Raw genomic sequence first — 19,350 nt, 5'->3', positions numbered from 1 at the left:
TTGAGGTGTGGTAACTAGTATAAGCGGAATAATTGACTCCGGGCCGTTAGAAAATAATGCACACCCGAGGTGGTAATGCAGCCATGACGTGAAGCAGGTGTGCATTATTTTCTAAGAATTCACATTGTCAGTTATTCCTTACTTATCAGGCAGTCTGACTCACAGATTGATTCTGTTCAACTATTTATGCTGCCAAAATCACATGACATGAGTCGTCATTGTAATTCCATGTGATCTAATCAAAGGGGCTGTTGTGGGGCTGTTTTGTATTCAGTTCTAGTGAACAACTGTTCCAATGGCAGTAGGTATACATGAATATTCATGATATTTCCCCTATTGTGGGCGTGTCCTTGAGACAATGCGCAAACCAATGGAACTGAAAATATTAGTGCACACTCCTCAAATCGCAACTTGTTTGATGGATTATTTCCAAAAGTAATGGCATTTCGATGTTAAGCATTAACTGCAACAGATCACATTTTCAAATGTAATATGTAATTTTAAATTTTGTAATACACAGTAAAATCAGCAGTGTAAAAATTGCAGTGTTAAAAGTTATTAATACCCAAAGAGATGAATTAGCAATCTACATTGTTAAAGTACTCCTTTTCAGTGTAGTTACAGGGTGCTACATGGTGTAATTTTATTTTTATGCGTCGTGCTGCTCACGTGACCAGAGCCGGCCAATACTGAGCCGGCTTTTGGACATAAACAAGGAAGCTCTGTAACATAAATAGCGTAGCAGAATGACAGGGGAGATGAATTTGTTGAATAAAGTCGTTATTTCTGTTTTGTTTTTGCGCGCAAAAAGTATTTTCGTCGCTTTATAATATTAAGGTTGAATCACTGTAGTCATGTTGACTATTTTAACGATGTTTTACTACTTTTCTGGACCTTGGTAATTACGTTGCTTTCAATGGAGGATAAAAAAAATCTCTTGGATTTCATCAAAATATCTTAATTTGTGTTCCGAAGATGAACGAAGGTCTTACCGGTGTGGAACGACATGAGGGTGAGTAATTAATGACAGAAATTTCATTTTTGGGTGAACTAACCAGCTAAACTACCAAGCAAGCTTAGTATGTAAGTAAAACTGAGCATATAGAGCTGGTTAAGCGATGCAAACTCCAAAATATATTCGTTTACAAATCATGCACTATGGTAAATAGTGTTTTGAGGTCATAACATAATTGTGCAAGGAGCCACGTGAAAACAAGTCTTTACTGATCCATAATCTGCCCCTGTCATATCAATCACAAGTTCAATATGGAGTACCGCAAGGCTCAGTACTAGGACCGTTGCTTTTCACTCTGTACATGCTACCCTTGGGAGATATCATTAGGAAGCATGGCGTTAGTTTTCACTGTTACGCTGATGATACTCAGCTCTATATTTCTTCGCACCCTGACGAAACTTACCAATTCAAAAAATTAACAGAATGCATAGCTGATATAAAAAATTGGATGACTAGTAATTTCCTACTACTAAATTCAGAAAAAAACAGAGATTATAATTATTGGACCAAAAACTTATGCACATAATAACCTAGAATACTGTCTAACACTTGATGGCTGCTCTGTTAAGTCTTCATTGTCAGTTAGGAACCTGGGTGTGAAGTGTCAACTATCCCCTGCGAAGGCCTCTTTCCCTTTCTTTTCCCTATGTATAGATAAAACGTTATCAAAATTATTACAGTTCGCACAGATCCGCGGACACACCTCATTTTTCTGTATTATGCGGACCAGACAAGTAATTTGGCAATGCCACTTTGTAAAAAGACCAAGCGTCTGCACACTTACACATTCAAACACGTAAATGAACGACAAGAATGCATTAAAGGTCTTCGGTTTTCAGTAGGAAAGGTGTCATTTAAGTGGCCCCTAAGTTAATAATTAACAATTTTTACAACGGAAGTGATTAGATCAAAAACCTACTTTAGCTCGATAATAATATTTTCTTAGAGCTGCTGTAAAGCCAAAACAATCTGTCAATTAATTTTCCTATTATCACTGTGAAGCTGCTTTGAAACAATCTGTATTGTGAAAAGCGTTATATAAATGAAGATGACTTGACTTAATCCTAATTGTGTGTGAAAACGATTAAAAATGCTTGCTGTTTTACTGCCTCTAGTGTTCATTTCTGTTGGAAACTGTAGTGATATGTATGTATTGGTTTGTATTTTGCGTTTTGCAAAAATGTTGCCACATGTAGTTTTTCCAATGAGCCTGTGTTGGCCATTTTACCATTTTTAGGCAAGATGGCAATGTTCTCTGGCAGAATGCCTTGCTTCCGAGAAAACTCAGTACAAGAAAACAGTACAAGCACATCAAAATGTCACAGAAACAATTCTGACTAAATCAATGAAAATTGTAGTAAATAATTTAATTATTTGAGCTAATGTACACATTACAGGCTGAAATTTAAGTTAGATTAGAAACGGCATTCATAATCCATTTACGTCCATAACATGATGTTTCAGAGAGGAATAAAATGTTCTACATAAACATTTTACATTAAGGTTATATTGGTTAACATTAGTTAACATGAACTAACAATGAGAAATACTTCTAAAGCATTCATTAATCTTAGTTCATGTTAATTTCAATATATACATTATTAAAATCAAGTTATACCTGTTAACTTGAGCTAAATGAACTAACAAAGAACAGTTTAATGTTAACAAATAAGAAATAGGCCTGTAACAAATGTAGTGCTCATTATTAATGCATTAAATAATGTTAACTAATGGGACCTTGTTTTAAAGTGTTATCAGTGTGTTGAGCATCAATAGTGTAATACTTAGTTTATAATCAGAAAATAGTCCTTTAAATAGTCAGGCATTGCATTAATTTAGTTATTCAAATACCAAAGTTATTTATACCAAATCCTTCAGTTATTTCAGTTATTGGTTATTTATACCAAATCCTTCAGAAGGAATTACTAATTATTTGGATCAGTATTCTAAAGTGAGAAACATTATTAACTCTCTAGTAACTACAGAAGTCATTGTAAACTTTTGAGATTTTTGTACAGTTTTGTACAGTAATTCCTTCTGATGTATTTGGTAACACTTAAGTAATTACTAGTGGGTTACCATGATCTTCACTTTAGAATACTGATCCAAAGAAGTAGTAGTTCCTTTAGAATTATGTAGTAACTCTTGAGTTATTACTATCCAATACTTTAAAAAAACCTCAAAAGTTGACAATGACTTCAGTAGTTACTAGAGAGTTATCATGTTTCTTACTTTAGAATACTGATCCAAATAATTAGTAATTCCTTCTGAAGTATTTGGTAGTACTTCAGTCATTATTAGTGGGTTACCATGATCTTCACTTTAGAATTAATTATACATTATGCATTATTCATGTTAATTATGAACCTGTAAATAGTAGTTCTTAGTAGTTCTCTGGGAGGTATCAAAAAATAGCAGCTACTGATTAGCTAATAGTGAACTACCACATTCAACTGAGCACTATTACTTACTAATTCATTAATCAGAGTTTCTTGTTAGTTAATAGTAGTTACTAGAGTGTTAATAATGCATTACTCATTTGTTCCATTCATTAATGAAGGATCAGTTTTCTAAAGTGTTACGTCAAACGCCAAACACCCTTTACAAAAAAGGGGTAATACAACGATATCGGACGATTTTGAAGTTGGAGGAGAAAATGAGATGGATCATTTGGTACTTCTATAGATATTGATTCTATAGGCATAGTTTCTATAGAACTTGTTTGCATTTTCCGATATGGATAACCAAATGTAATTAATTCTTTTTACATTATAAGCAATTTATCTTAGATGATGACCACAATTGTCAAAGTGAGTGTGTGGGGTCATGGTAAACCCTGCGTTGTGAACCAAATGTCCTCACTAGGTCTAAAATTACTGGTATTACCATCATTTTGGTTTGGTTGGACATTTGGTTCACAACACAGGGTTTACCATGACTTTTTTTCTCTTTTTTTTTTTTTTTTTTTTGGTCCCCATGAGGAAAACGGCTTTTAAATCATACAAAATTATATTTTTATAAAATGTAAAAATGCAGAATGTTCATGAACATCAGACTGATTAGAGGCAGTACCATGGTAGAGAGAGACTGCCTCATTATTGTAACTCACCCTTCATTTACTGTATTGCCAGCACACTCTGTTCTACACAAAACCTCATGACTGTGTCTTACTTCAACACACCATTTGATAACACACTGAATAAATACTATTACAAACATTATGGATTTTATGTCAATTATATAATTTAGGTAATGTAAGTGCATTTTCTAATGTGGCATCTGAAGCCTGTGTAACTGTAATTAACTCAGCAACAAGGGTGATTTGAAACATGTATCTTGCATTGTTTGCTATTGAATTAACTGAATGTTAAAAGTACTAAACTGAAAGAAGATCATACTGTTGTGTTTCAGTGATTAAACCAAATGTTCTCATTACATATCACAACGATCTTGTGTTTTGAAACAATGATTATGTAGAATGAAAATATGTACAACTAGAATGAAAGCATGAGATCAGGTTTTGAAAGAACGACTAGCTGTGTTAGAAGTGTGATCAGTTTGGAGTTTTGTACTAAGAGTTTTGAAAATGTACACCTTAGATGTGAAAATAGTACCAAAGTGAATAAAAAAAAACTAATGACTGTCCTACTACAGGATTTAACAGAGTAGCAGCTCAATACCAGTTACAAAAGACACTGCAACAGTCTGTCACAGGCAATTCTAGTTGCATTTTTCAATTAATTTCTTAAATTATACTTTGACTATGTTCTGGCCCGCCATCTATTGGGGAAATTTTTTTTTTGGGCCCAATGCCAAACTTAATTGCCGACCCCTGGTGTATAGGTTAAATAATAGAGGACCCAAAACTGAGCCTTGAGGAACACCACGAGAAATGATGTTAAAATGTATTAAGCAGCATTTGTTGTCACCCTGCTTAGCCCAGTTATCATTTGAGCAAGGAAACTCAACTCAAGCACATTTAGCAAGTCACTTGTATTGTGTGTTTTTAGTTTGAAAATGTGATCACATCAAAGGGGCTGAAAAACGTTTATTGGTTCCAATTCCATGGAACTGTTTCACTCCAGATGACTTGAAGGTTAAAAATTAATTAATTATCTCTCACTGAGCTTATCTTTTTGCTTTTCACTGGTATTTTATCACTAAAAGTGTTCAGCACTTTCTCATAGACTAATATAATGCATTGTAAAGATTGCTTGCAAGAGTGAGGGAAAATATGTTTAAATTGGTCTTAAAAAATAGGATTTAAATAAAAAAAAAAAAGGATTTTAAATTCAATCATTAATGGTGCTTGCCTCTGGCAAATTCTTCCACACAAAATGTCGGCACACTACTCCTCCCTCACCGTTTGTCATAGACCCATGAATTAGGTGTCAAATCTTGTGGATTATTGAGGAATGGTGTGCTATGACTTTTTATAAGCGATCGGGTGTATGATGTTCCCCCAGCGGGCGAAAAAGTAGCCGAAAAAGTCCCATAGACTTTGCATTGTGACAAACTTTCACGAATCATAGCTCTTAATGAGGATTTCATAGAAACATGTGGGTTACCACGTTTGAAGAGGCTGTCAGACCATACCTCGCAATGGGGTGTAATTTGTGGGCGCAAGAGCTGCCCAAATTAATTATCGGTGCAGCCGAGTCTTCTCTGGTAAAATGCAGCTCGGGCTTTGGCCCTAGGGAATTAGTCATGACAGCCGCTGGTGTGTACCTCAGGGATGGGGACTCCTTAGAGTCTTTTTTTTACTTGATGTCAGCCGATAAGGCACTCATCCCGTTGTACCCTCGAAAAAATTATCTCGTGGCCACAACTTATCACGTTCCCACAAGTTAATATGTCATGGCCACGACAAAACTAAGTGAACCGAACATGTCCCCTCCCGGTCACTGTACTAATCTGAAAATGGTGGCTTTACCTTTAAAGTGTTAAAGCTACCAGAATGACTGGAAAAGACCATCTCATTTCACATTTTACACATGTAATGCATAAAAACTCTAATACAACTTATAATTACAGATATTGACAAATAGCTTTACTTTAGTTGAGTCAATAACCTTTTTTTAATCATCAAATTGTGATGATAAAATTCCAAAGAAAGGCAGAATGTGCTGACTGCACCTCAAATTGGAAAAAAAAAAAAAAAAAAGAAAGAAAGAAAGAAAAGAAAAGCTCAGTGGAAAATGACCTGTGAAATAACCATGAGTGTAGGCTAATGATCTACGAGTGAAATAGTTCCATAGAATTGAATGACAGCACAGGTCATGTGATTTTGGCAAGATAAATACTGAATCAGGATCCATCTGGCAGTCAGACTTTCTGAGAATACATTTTTATTCGTCACCACCAGCACACTGCAGCAATGTCAGTAAACGCAAACTGGAGCCAAGAGGAGCCTGTCACTCCAGGGATGAAGGATTTCTGCCTTGTGGTAGGAGACAGAAAATCACTCATGTAGTAAATGCTTTTTCTCTTATAATGTAGTAGTAAGAGGATCTGTTTTGGTGCTGTGAGATGTGTTGGGGAAATTATTTGTTGTCATTTTTAAGAGAACTTGACGTTACTTTTTCACTTAAAGGTGCAATGTGTAAATTTTAGCGGCATCTAGCAGTGAGGTTGCGAACTGCATCCAACGGAGCTCACTCCTCCCTTTTGGAGAAGTGACGATGCAAGCTGCCTCTAAAAACCATAGCCTGTAAAAAAATAAATAAATAAAAACACGAACAATTTAGAAGAAGATCATAGTGACGAAAATATAGTTGAAAATAACATTTTTGTTTATTTATTCAGGTGAAGCCAGACATAGAGAAGATGGCTAGAACCACTTTTGATGTTTACACTCCTGTAAGTTTTGCTTATCAGGCTCTGGAAGGAGAAATGAACTATGTGATCAATGTAAGTGAGTGTTTATGGATTTTGAATTTGTGAATTCATCAATGAAACTCCTCCAAGGCACATCTTGCTTTCTTTCAATATCAGCTGTGGCAGTGTATCCTAACCAGGTGCAAAGTGAAACTGTATCAAGACACTGTATCAAGTATTTTGTAGTCGTTTAAGATATTTTTTTTTTCTCAATTTTGTAGCATTGCTGGACACACACAAATAAACCTCATGTTGCCTGTTATGAAAATTTTTACATCAAGGTGTTTAAAGTGAAAGAAAAATGTTTGTGCATATTAAACCCACATGGATTTCTCTCTCTCTTAGGTGAATGTCGGAGATGTGTGCGTTCATGCGATGGCATCTGAAGCTCTCCCCCATGGAAAGAAACTGACTGTGCTTAGAATCCAGCACCCTAAAGTCCTCAGTGACCCTCTGAAACCCTTCTGAACACGTCTAACCGCATGCAGAAAATAGTCTGTCTTATCTAATAACAGACACACACAATGATCTGCCATACTGTATAGAGGAACTATTGAAAACTGTTTCATTCCTCAATATTAAACTCAATATTCAAACCCTCAGTGTTTGTGTTAGTGTGTTTATGTGAAGAGCACCAAATTCACTTCACTTTACTAAAAATGTTTTATGCTGAGATAACTGAACATAAATATTTTTCACAATTCCAAATCATCAAAAATAACAAAATAAAATGACCGCTTTTTAAAATAAAGTGAAATGATTAAAGATTTTGAAAAATAAATGAACAAACCCACAAACATTAACACATTTACATTATATTTACATTTATCAAAAAAAAAAAAAAAACTTATGTTGCATTCAAGGTATATATTTTCATTCCTTTTCTTTTTTTATCAGTTCATGTGTTCCCTTTTATTTGAACTTTTTTTTTTTTTCATTCTTCTGAGAGGACAACAGCTCCTCCTGCAGAACATCACATGTATATATATTTTGCACTGTATTGAGTCTGAGGTTAAATATCAGTTCACAATTATCATATTCACTGGACATAATAATACAGATTTATGTTTTGATGGTCAAATTTCATAGACCATACTTTAACATTCAAAGTCCATTTATTGAAACTAAGCTGCAAATAAACCCAATTCATTCAGAAATAATCATGGTTGTGTGTGTGGTCCTGGTAAACCCATATTTTGTGGGGACACAAGGATAGTAATAGCAATAATTTTTGCTATAACTCATGAGGAAAAAGGCTTATATAATGAAAATGTAAAAATGCAGAACGTTTTCTGTGATGGGTAGGTTTAGGGTTAAGGCATAAAACGTGTGTGTGTAAAGTATAATGTATATGTACTTTATTTGTGTGTGTATGTGTGTATATATACATATATATATATGTATCTCTCTTTCTCTCTCTCTCTCTCTCTCTCTATATATATATATACACATACAGTCAAACAAAAATTTATTCAGACACCTTGAACATCCATCCTTCTCCATTACTTCTCCCACACCCGCTGCTTTGCCTCTCTCATGGCAGAAGCTGCAGCTCTTCGAGCCTGTTGATACCTTGCAACCGCCTCCAGAGTCCTCCGGGATAACATATCCCGGAAGGACTCCTTCTTCAGTCGGACAGCTTCCCTGACCACCAGTGTCCACCACGGTGTTCGAGGGTTACCGCCCCTTGAGGCACCTAAGACCTTGAGACCACAGCTCCTCGCCGCAGCTTCAGCAATGGAAGCTTTGAACATTGCCCACTTGGGTTCAATGCCCCCAACCTCCACAGGGATGTCAGAAAAGCTCTGCCGGAGGTGGGAGTTGAAGGTCTCAGGACAGGGGCCTCCTCCAGACATTCCCAGTTCACCCGCACTACCCGTTTGGGCTTACCAGGTCTGTCCAGGGTCTTCCCCCACCCCCTGACCCAACTCACCACCAGATAGTGATCGGTTGACAGCTCTGCCCCTCTCTTCACCCGAGTGTCCAAAACATATGGCCTCAGATCAGATGATACGATCACAAAATCGATCATTGACCTTCGGCCTAGGGTGCTCTGATACCACGTACACTTATGAGCATCCTTATATTCCTTATGCCTAGCACAGAAGTCTAACAACAAACATCCGCTCGGGTTTAGATTAGGGAGGCCGTTCCTCCCAATCACGCCTCTCCAGGTGTCTCCATCATTGCCCACGTGTACGTTGAAGTCTCCCAGCAGAACTACGGAGTCCCCTACTGGAGCCCCATACAGGACTTCATTTAGGGTCTCCAAGAAGGCCAAATACTCCGAACTGCTGTTCGGTGCATATGCACAGACAACAGTCAGAGTTTTCCCCCCCACAACCCATAGGCGTAGGGAGGCAACCCTCTCATCTACCGGAGTAAACTCCAACGTAGCGGCGCTCAGCCGGGGGCTTCTGAGTATCCCCACACCGGCGCCAGCCTCTGCCGCCCGGGTCCAGTGCACCCAACCCCCACGGTTTCTCCCACAGGTGGTGGGCCCATAGGATGGAGAGGGGGGTGCCACATCACTTCTTCGGGCTGTGCCCGTCCGGGCTCTGTGGCAAACCCGGCCACCAGGTGCTCGCCGACGAGCCCTCCAACTGGGCCTGGCTCCAAATAGGGGCCCCGGGTTTACTCTGGGCAGGGTAACTCCTTCTCTTTTTTGTTGTTTCATGGGGTATTTGAACCATTCTTTGTCTGGACCCTCACCTGAGACCACTTTGCCATGGGAGGCCCTACCAGGAGCACCAGGGAACCATCACCTTATCGTGGTGGAGAGGTTTGTGTGTCCCTATGAACCTGAGGGTAGTGATGGCCGATTTCAAAACACTGCTTCATGAAGCTCCGAAGCTTTATGAATCTTTTGTTTCGAATCAGTGATTCGGAGCGTGTATCAAACTGCCAAAGTCACGTGATTTTAGTAAACGAGGCTTCATTACGTCATCACTGTTTCGAAACGTTTCAAAACAGTTCGAAATTTCAATGGTTCACCGGTGGAGGGCAATGATAAAGTGAACCCATGAATCATGCAGATTCACTGAGAACTATTGAACAAGTGTCTATGGGCTTTACCCTATGGTTTTACCTGATCTCTGATCAGTTTTATACATTTGTAGATGTTTTAATCAGACATTAGAATAATTAAAATGAATAATGGTAGTTATTAATCTCTTATTTGCCTGTTTAGCTTGAGCCATGGAACAGAGAAACAAACCTTGAAAATTGAAAAAGAGCACATATTATACAGACACTCTATATTTAATCGTATTAGATGATTAGTTAATTGCATTTGATAGATTTTACTTTCAATAAAACGTTTGCAATACATTTGTAAAAGGTGTTTTTATGCATGTTTGGCCTGAGTTTTGTTGCATTTGCACTGTTCTGACCACTAGGGGGCACCGTGGAGACGGGTGTCAGATTGTTTCGAAGCCTCGACACATTATGGCACATTTGCTTCAACTGCTTCAGTGTTTCACGAAGCCTCGATCTGCCCATCACTACCTGAGGGCACCTTGAACATTTCATTCATTAATACAGTTTATTCACTGTAGTTTAAAAAATTGTAATAAAATATAACAAGATCTCAGAGTTAAACTGTGTCAGAAAAAAATTAATCTTAATTATTTCAGATAACACTTAAGGATCACACCCCTATCTTGATAGCTCCGCCCCCAAATTTAAGAACACGTTATAGAGACAGCGACACGCGTCATAATCTGAAAGCCACGCCCACCGGGGCCTCCTTGTCATTTCTGGCTTATAACAAAAACAATTTTTTTTAATAAAGCATAAAGAAACAAAACAGTGAAGGAAATTGTTGCTAATACAATGCTATATCAGATATGTACAAATGCTATATCAGATATGTACACAATAACAATTTGTAACGCAGAGTTAAAATGTTGTTGCCCAGAAAAAACGAAAGTGTGGAGCTCGAGGAAATGATGCACGTGAGGCGAGGGCTGGCGTGTATTTTCCCCGGGGTTTAATAAAATGACTTGTACATTGTCACACTCGTCCGCATACATGGGGATGAGTGAGAGAAAAGGATCCAAATAAACATTCAACTTAGGTCACAAATAGAAAAAGGAAAATAAAAGGGAAAAGAGTACAAAGTCGATAGAGCGGTTATCTCTTCTCCTGCTCACCGTTCACGTTCTCTTACAGACGCACACACTCAGTGCACATGCGCAGTTCACAATCTACCACAAATTATTGTAAATGCTCTAAGTGACCGTTACAAATTGTAGAAAAAAAAATAACATTACGATGTCCAGAAATCAATTTCAATAGTATATTGAGAACTCATGTTTAATGTGATAGTTTCATAATACAATATATTGTTAGTTCTGAGATTCTTCAATTTAGTGAATAAATATATAGATTCAAAGCTAATGTTTGAATTCCCTTGTGGCCTAAATGCACTCTGTCTCTATGCAGCACAGGGAAATCCCCCCTCAAGAGTAGACACGCCCCCTTACTGCTGATTGGCTACACGTGTGTTTTGGTGCTCAGTCCGATCCACTTTCAACAGTGTTTCTCAGAAATTGCTCACTGCACCTTTAACTGGATATCTGCATTAATTGCTCAAAAAATCTCATCTGATCTTTAACTAAACCTTGTGTTTATATTGAACACAGTGTCTAAATGTTGTTAATTGGTGATGTACGTAATTGTGCGAAAATGTCACAATTAAAAAAAGATCCCACAAACATACACTACCGGACAAAAGTTTGGAAACTTTAACGTTTTTGAAAGAAGTCTCATATGCTCATCAAGCCTGCATTTATTTGATTAAAAATACAGAAAAAACAGTACAATTTTGAAATATTATTACAATTTAAAATAATGGTTTTCTGTTTTAATATACTTTCTGTAATGCAAAGCTGAATTTTCAGCATCATTACTCCAGTCTTCAGTGTCACATGATCCTACAGAAATCATTCTAATATGATGATTTATTATGAATGTTAATGAAATTAATACTTTTATTCAGCAAGGATGTGTGTAAATTGATAAACAATGATAGTAAAGACTTATTATCTTTTTTACAGTCTATGGTCTGACGAAACAATGCTAAACACAAAATTAATAATAATTTTTATTAAATGTAAAATGACGACAAAAAAATCCATTGTTTCATTGCATTTTCAATCGACCTCTCGTTTATATATTTGAGCAAGTAATATACATTTACTATATAATTTATATTGCTTAAGCAAGTTAGCTCATGTGTTAGATAAAAATCCTTTTGAATTCATCATTCATAGCCTATTTATCGTGTGAACACAAATACTCACATGTATTCATTTAGCAGTCCTTATTATCCAAAGCGACCTACAAATGAGGAAAAACACAATTTAAAAGTAAAGGAGCCAACAATTTTATCAGCGTCACGATATTTAATTTCAATAAAAAAAAAAAATTTTTTTAAAAATCCTAACTGACCCTTTTCACATTTCCTGGTTTCTCAGAAGCGGAAGTCGTCATAGTTGGGTAAACTTTACAGCGGGGAATGAGAGACTACATTAAATATATTTTTTTGTGTTTCCATTTGCGCAAATAGCAAAAGAAAAACTACACAATAGTGTTGTCACAACTTTCAAAAAGAGGGGGAAAATAGAGAGCGATTGATAACGGCGGTCAGAAGAGAGAAAGATGTCGTTTTTACCGTCACTCCCATAGCCCTCACAGCAGCGTTAACTAGTTTTTTTGTAATTTGATGCAAATGTAATATAATACTAAATATAGTGTTATAAATGTACATACATGAAAAAAAAAATGTAAATATAAAATGAAATGAAAATATAAAAACAGACAAAATATTTTATCACAGTCTGTGATAAAAAAGCTTAAAGCAGAAGTGAAATTACAAAACCAGAGAAAATACATTTTTAAAACATTTTTTAAGTGCCGTTAATTTATGGTTACAGTTCATATTTTGGCTGCTCAAACGAAAACAGTTTGGCAGTTCATCCGCGCCGGTGTGTAGCGCTGTGTGCGCAGATCAGCTGTTCACTAACCTGCGCGAGGATCCCCGAAGAACCGTAAACAAAGAGATCCAGTAGAACAGGGTCACGGAACCACAGCTGCCGCTGCTATAAACATCAACTGTAAGTTTAAATACATTTAACACACTTTATAAATGGCATATTGTATTTCTGTGCACTTAAATACAGTAACAGAAGAGCTTCGCTGTGACACTTTTGTTTGTTTGTTTATGTGTGTCCCGCAGCGAAAGCAGGACACGTTGTTGGTCGAGCATGCCCAGTAACGCAGCTCAACTCTTGGAGTCAGACGATACTGAACCGGACCTCCCGGTACTGGTACAGAACCTGAGCGGGTTGAGCCTCCGGGATGAAGAGAGTCTATCAGAACCACGTGATACTTCTCATCTGGGTGTCCTGGGTGCGGTGTTGGACCTCCAGCCCCTGTCCCAAACTGGATCAGAGGAGGAAAACAACAACAACAACAACATTATCAGACATGATGCTGATCTGGACCAGCTGAGGGTCCTGGCCCTCACAGGCATGGAGGCAGCAGGGACGGGTGGGCTCTTTCAGGATGGGCTGGGCGAGTCCCAAGGCTACCACCAGGTTCAGGGGAGGATGATGATGGCGGCAATGATGATGATGCAGGAGGGTGAGAGGTGTGCACTCAATACCAGGAGGAAGAGCGTGAACACAACAGAGTGCGTGATGGTGCCCACATCTGAGCATGTGGCGGAAATAGTTGGCCGACAGGGTGGGTTTGTTTGCTTGTGTCATGTTTGATATTCTAATATTCTGTGACTCATGTTGTCTCACTTTTCAGCCAGAGCAGGGCTTAACATTAAGGATTTTTTTTTGTGCTGGTGCCTGTTGGATTAGTGATTCATATTTGTACTCGCCCTGCTGATATTTTCATAGACCTCATCTTACCTCTCTCTCTCTCTCTCTCTCTCATATATATATATATATATATATACACAAGATATGACATCCAAAGTATGTAAAGTCATACAATTAGATCTCTTTTATTGAATCCAAAAGGTTTTAATTATATTTTGCTACATATAAAGGTATTTTGAAGTGCCAAAAGGTCATTAGGTTTAACCATCCAAAGGCCAATACAGCCATTTCATTTGTGATTAAAATATTTTAAAATGTAATAAATGTATATATTTTTTTATTTTGGCATGATTTTATAACATCATATTTCAACATAGTGCAAAATGGTATTAAAATTTGTGTAGAAGTCTTTGCTTTGTTATGAGAAAGAATGTCCGGAAAAATGAATTTCATTGATGTCATTTGGAGTAACCAATATAAAAGGACCATTTTGGATCAAGTCATGTGGTCAATACTGTATCATGTGACATCATTAAGACACCTGCAAAGGACCACATGGTCGTGAAGCAAAGTAACTAACTTTTCTTTTTAACTATTTGAAAAATTCATGTTTTCACTTGCTCATACGCATGTCCCGAAACATCAGGTCATTCAGTACAGCCGTTATAAAACATGGAAAATGTTGTAATATTTTAAAAACTTGTATTAAATATAAAATGTTTGTCCTTTTTCTAGCTAGCTAGTGATCAGCCTGTTAGCATTGTTTGAAAATATCGTCATTCGGTATAACCAAAAGTGTCATTCAGTAAAACCGAAATTTTAGCTAAACCAAATTACTTTTTGGTGACAAATTTTGTCTATCTTGTAAAAAATGACAAAAGCAGTGTTAATTAATTCTAAAAACCACATAATCTCATTGATAACACTTAATAAAACTTCAAAATTAATTATATCTCCATTATGTTTTTTTTTTTTTTTTTACACGTTTAAAAACCTTATTCGTCAATGACCAATGACCCATACACACACGCATATGTGTGTATGTATGTATGTGTGTATATATATATATATATATATATATATATAGATGAGATGAGGTCTATGAAAATATCAGCAGACCGTATATAATAACAATAGTATAAGTACATTTATAATGATACCTTGATGAAAATGGTGGTCTAAATATATGCTCTAATTGACCTCACTGAACTGCATGTGTTCACTATGGATTATAACTGCCCCACTTATCTGTGATGACGTGATGTTCCTTCACTGCACTGTATGACAACAAGTTGTGTAATACTAGTGAACTAGCACATTGACAACACCCCTGTTATCTTAGTACTGACCAATCAACATCAAGGACTTCTCTAATTACACCTGAGAGGAGATCACTTGTCTATCATTGTGATTGACTGATTGATTGATTAATGTCTTTTTAAGCTAGCAATGTGTTGACTTGTCTTTGTATTTCTGCTCTCTTCAGGCTGCAAGATCAAAGCTCTGAGAGCAAAGACCAACACTTACATTAAAACACCCGTTAGAGGAGAAGAACCAGTGTTTGTAGTGACCGGACGGAAGGAGGACGTCATCATGGCCAAGCGTGAGATTCTGTCAGCGGCCGAGCATTTTTCCCTCATCCGGGCATCTCGGAACAAATTGGCGCCAAACGTTGGGCACAGCAGCGTCCCTTGCCATCCGGGACAGACAACCATCCAGGTTCGGGTGCCGTATCGAATGGTAGGGCTCGTGGTGGGACCGAAAGGAGCAACTATCAAGAGGATCCAGCAGCAAACCCACACCTACATCGTCACACCAAGCCGTGACAAAGAGCCAGTGTTTGAGGTGACTGGCATGCCTGAGAACGTGGATCGAGCTCGGGAGGAAATCGAAGCCCATATTGCTATGCGTACCGCAGGAAACGTGGACACCAGCGTAGACGATGACGACTTCCACTACAATGGCACCGACGTTGGCTTCGAGTCGGGCAGCAACCGAGCCTGGCTCTTCTCCGGCTTCAACAACGGCAGCTTCCACAGCAACGCCGCAGGGTACCGCAACGACAGCTCCAGCTCACTTGGAAGCAACTCAAGCGAGTCCTACTACAGCGGGAAAGGAAGCGGAGTGGCGGATCTCAGTCCCGGCAGCACCGGCGGTACGTTCTGGTTTGGCGATACCCAGCTGCCCTTGGGGTCCGAAGATTCGGCCGGATACGACGGGCTAACGATGACGGCCCCGTCCACCAATCCCTTGTGGAGCACCTTTGATCGGGGAGGCGCGAGTTTGCCGACTACGCCGAGGCTCTCTCCATCCCTTCTCACTCGTCTGTCTCCATCTCTTCCGGAGGCACTGGATCATCCGCTGGTTCGGTTGGTGCAGGAGAATTCCCAGAGTCTCCCGGCCTTTGGCCCCGCGTTTTCCCCGTCGAGCGACAGCACGGGCTCCAGCTCTCCGCCGGACATGCGCACCTTCCCCAAACACAGCCAGGTTCCTCCGTGCGTACGTTGCGGAGACAATGTGGCGGCGCTCGTCCTGGGTGGGCAAAACCTCGTCTGTTTGGAGTGTTCCAACTCCATCCTGCAAAGCGCGTAGAGAGCGAGAGATTTGGGATCACAAGGAGTAAACTGGTTTATTTTTTACATTGATAAATACTTCTTCCTTCTTTATTATGTTTAAATAACTGGGAAATGCAGGTTTTCAATTAAGTTCATCTCAAAGAAAGATTTCCCCATTTACGTTTAGCTGCTACGTCGTACTTACGGCAAGCAGTGCTGGGGTTTAGCAGCGCTAAATTGCCATCACCTACGTGTTTTTTGTTGGTTTGTTACTTTGTTTTCAAGGTATCGACTCTGTGTTTACATTTTCATGTGCCTGACTCCATGACGGTAGCGGTGCACACTGGCGCTGTTGCTGCAAAAGCATCTGTGGCCTTGAGTTTCTGTTTTGCAACACTAGAGTCAAGCAGCATGCAATCATACAAGAGCCGTCCTGACCTCCACGACCCTGACACCTGCACTTTGAACATCGCCATAAACATTTAAGGGGTTGCACATCGCCATTAAAAGCTCATAAATCCGTTCCTGCATAAATTGTTGCAATAAATTGAGTCACGTTACACACAAAAAGTTTTTAGTCAAATTTAAACATTTGTATTGCATGAATAAAACCCAATTTCGTGTTCAAATCATTCAGTAGCTGTGTTTCCATCCACATATTATTATGTGTATTTTGGGATATCGCATAATAAATGCTGTATTTAAAACGCCAAAATGCATATAGTCTTAATGCGTATAAAATCGTATACACTCATTTGAGGCGAATTTTATTTTATTTATTTTAATTATTATTATTGGTAAGAAAACGTGCACATAATAAACTATGATAGAAACAAATTTACTAGATAAATTCCTGATTGCGAAACAAAACAAAAAAATCATGTGATTGGATAACTGAACTAACCAGTGGATCAATCTCATTGCACACCATCTAAAATATCATTCTGAAATACCTGAGCTAAAGTCTGATGTCAAAATGATCTGGTATAATTGCCTTCCAGAACTGTTTCACACAATCACATTCCCAAACATCAGGCATTTTAACATGAAAATAACATGAAAGCATTTGTCATTGTGTTTCGTCTGCATGCTCTGATGCAAAAGTAATTCATTATGTTGGAAAGGAGTCATAGGCTTCCCCGGTTGCAGCAATTTTTTACTATTTTATTAATACTCTGCACCAGTCTGACAGGAAGTGAAGATTTTGTTCACTCGAACACAGCAAGGAAACTGTTTTATTCACAATGTTTTATGCGATATTCCATTTTTTCGCGCAAGTTCAATTCGCAACTCTAGATGAAAACACTATGGAAGCTCGTTTCCGCCACTAAATAAAAAATGTAATTGCGTCTTTTTATCTCACAGTTATGACTTTTTTTCTCGCAATTGCGAGTTTATATCTCACAATTATGACTTTTTTTCTCAGAATTGCGTGATATAAACTCACAAATTTGAGTTATAAAGTCAGAACTGCATGATATAAACTCGCAAATTCGAGTTATAAAGTCAGAATTGCACAATATAAACTCGTAATTGCAAGGGAAAAAAGTCAGAATATACATAAAATATGTACGCCATCTCATGACCAATTCGTACATATTTTATGAGGTGGCTAATTCGTACAACCTCACTCGTACGAATTCATACGATTTGTCTAAACCCCAGTGACGGGTAGGTTTAGGGGCGGGGTTAGGGGTAGGTCATTCGTACAAATTCATACGAATTAGCCACCTCGTAAAATACGTACAAATTGCTGTAAGATCGGGTTGGATATACCAGTAAACTCGCAATTGCAAGAAAAAGTCAGAATTGCGAGTTTATATGTCGCAATTGAGAGAAAAAAAGTCAGAATTGTGAGATAAAAAGTTGCAGTTATCTTTTAAATTGTTTAATTGCTTGGCAGAAACAAGCTTCCATAAAACACCGGTAGAGTGGCAATGTACATAAAAAAAATATGGTCGATTGTTTTACGAATGAGGCCCTTTTCGTAAGTTGCATTACGATATATGTCCGTAAAGACTCCTCTCATTGCCTTAACTGACGGGGTCGTGCCGGGCCAGCACAGGGTGTCGTACCGAGAGGAACGGGGCGCTTAGGACCTGAGAGGAGTGATTCTGTTGACGAGAACGTGCTGTATACAATCCCTTCTCAAAGTGCAGGTTGACACGGCTAATGACGTCTATTTCACAATCACCACTAAACTCAGAGAAGCTAAGGCATCAGAGATACATAACCTCTCAAGATTCACTTTGACTTTTTTTTTTTTTACAAATTTGTAGTATTTCTGTAGTTTATATTTCATATAATACATATATATATATATATTAAGAATAAATGTAAGACTATTTGGCAAGCAGTCGGCTGCTGGTTGCCGTAAGTATTAGCTTGTAGAGTATTGACGTTAGGTACTATAGAGCAGGAAAGAGCACACCTGCATGATTTATTATCTAACGATTCCTAAATCGCAACAAAAAGCCAAGGATCCAATATATATATACGCTGCATTAGGTCTGCATACTACCACATTATGAACAAAATAAAAGTCCTATGTTAAACATAACTAGGAATTTTGTTTATTTGAGGGATTTTTACCATCACACTGCAACAATGTTTCTGTATTTGATAATTTTACTGTTCTTTTATTATGTATATACACATATGCAGGGACATGATGGCATATAAGTTGTATTAAAATTTAAAATATATTTTATGATATGGCCTTACTGTCCTGTGGCCAAAGCACTGATATTATATATTTGCTGTAAAAAAGAATTAAGATTTTTATTTTTCTGATATTAAAGTTCCTTAATAAATTGATTCCTTTAAAACTCACTTACCTAAGTGTATATGTGTGATTTGAGTTTTTCCTTCAGCCAGGTTTATCCATATTTTTATGGGCATCAAGCTCCAGTCAAACTGGCTTTGCGAGAAAGAATCTGAATAAAATATTCTGGAGACATTTGAGGAAAGTCATGAAAAACAAAGTTTGGTAGTATAGTTCTCCGTTATGAAAAATTGCCAGAGTTTCAGCAAAAATGACAAGTTACTGAAGTCATAATTTTCATTT

General features: G+C 37.9%; 2 protein-coding genes across 4 annotated transcripts in view; both read left to right on the top strand.

Moving 5' to 3' along the window:
- LOC127512139 (cystatin-B-like) overlaps positions 1-7,494 on the top strand; it is a 36,560-nt gene extending 29,066 nt beyond the window's left edge. Inside the window, exons 1-3 of one of the 3 annotated variants that reach the window (XR_007930130.1) lie at positions 5,713-6,461; positions 6,821-6,925; positions 7,238-7,494. Coding sequence is in view for 1 of the 3 variants with exons in the window: in XM_051892780.1 (XP_051748740.1) it covers positions 6,821-6,925; positions 7,238-7,360 (228 nt within the window). In the remaining 2 variants the exon portion in view is untranslated. Of the gene's footprint in view, positions 1-5,712; positions 6,462-6,820; positions 6,926-7,237 lie in introns of those variants that run through there. The other 2 variants (XM_051892780.1, XR_007930131.1) reach the window with 2 other exon arrangements.
- A 5,379-nt stretch (positions 7,495-12,873) lies between these two features.
- On the top strand, positions 12,874-19,115 carry LOC127512123 (RNA-binding E3 ubiquitin-protein ligase MEX3C). The gene is made up of 3 exons (XM_051892757.1): positions 12,874-13,011; positions 13,134-13,642; positions 15,215-19,115. The coding sequence occupies exons 2-3, from the start codon at positions 13,162-13,164 to the stop codon at positions 16,318-16,320; spliced, it is 1,587 nt and encodes a 528-aa protein (XP_051748717.1). The 5' UTR covers positions 12,874-13,011; positions 13,134-13,161; the 3' UTR covers positions 16,321-19,115.
- Positions 19,116-19,350: the final 235 nt, after the last annotated feature.

The sequence above is a fragment of the Ctenopharyngodon idella genome, chromosome 5 (genome assembly GCF_019924925.1).
Source record: "Ctenopharyngodon idella isolate HZGC_01 chromosome 5, HZGC01, whole genome shotgun sequence".
In the NCBI taxonomy this organism is placed as follows: domain Eukaryota; kingdom Metazoa; phylum Chordata; class Actinopteri; order Cypriniformes; family Xenocyprididae; genus Ctenopharyngodon; species Ctenopharyngodon idella.
The sequence above is the reverse complement of the archived record's forward strand: the minus strand, read 5'-3'. Positions and strand labels throughout refer to the sequence as shown.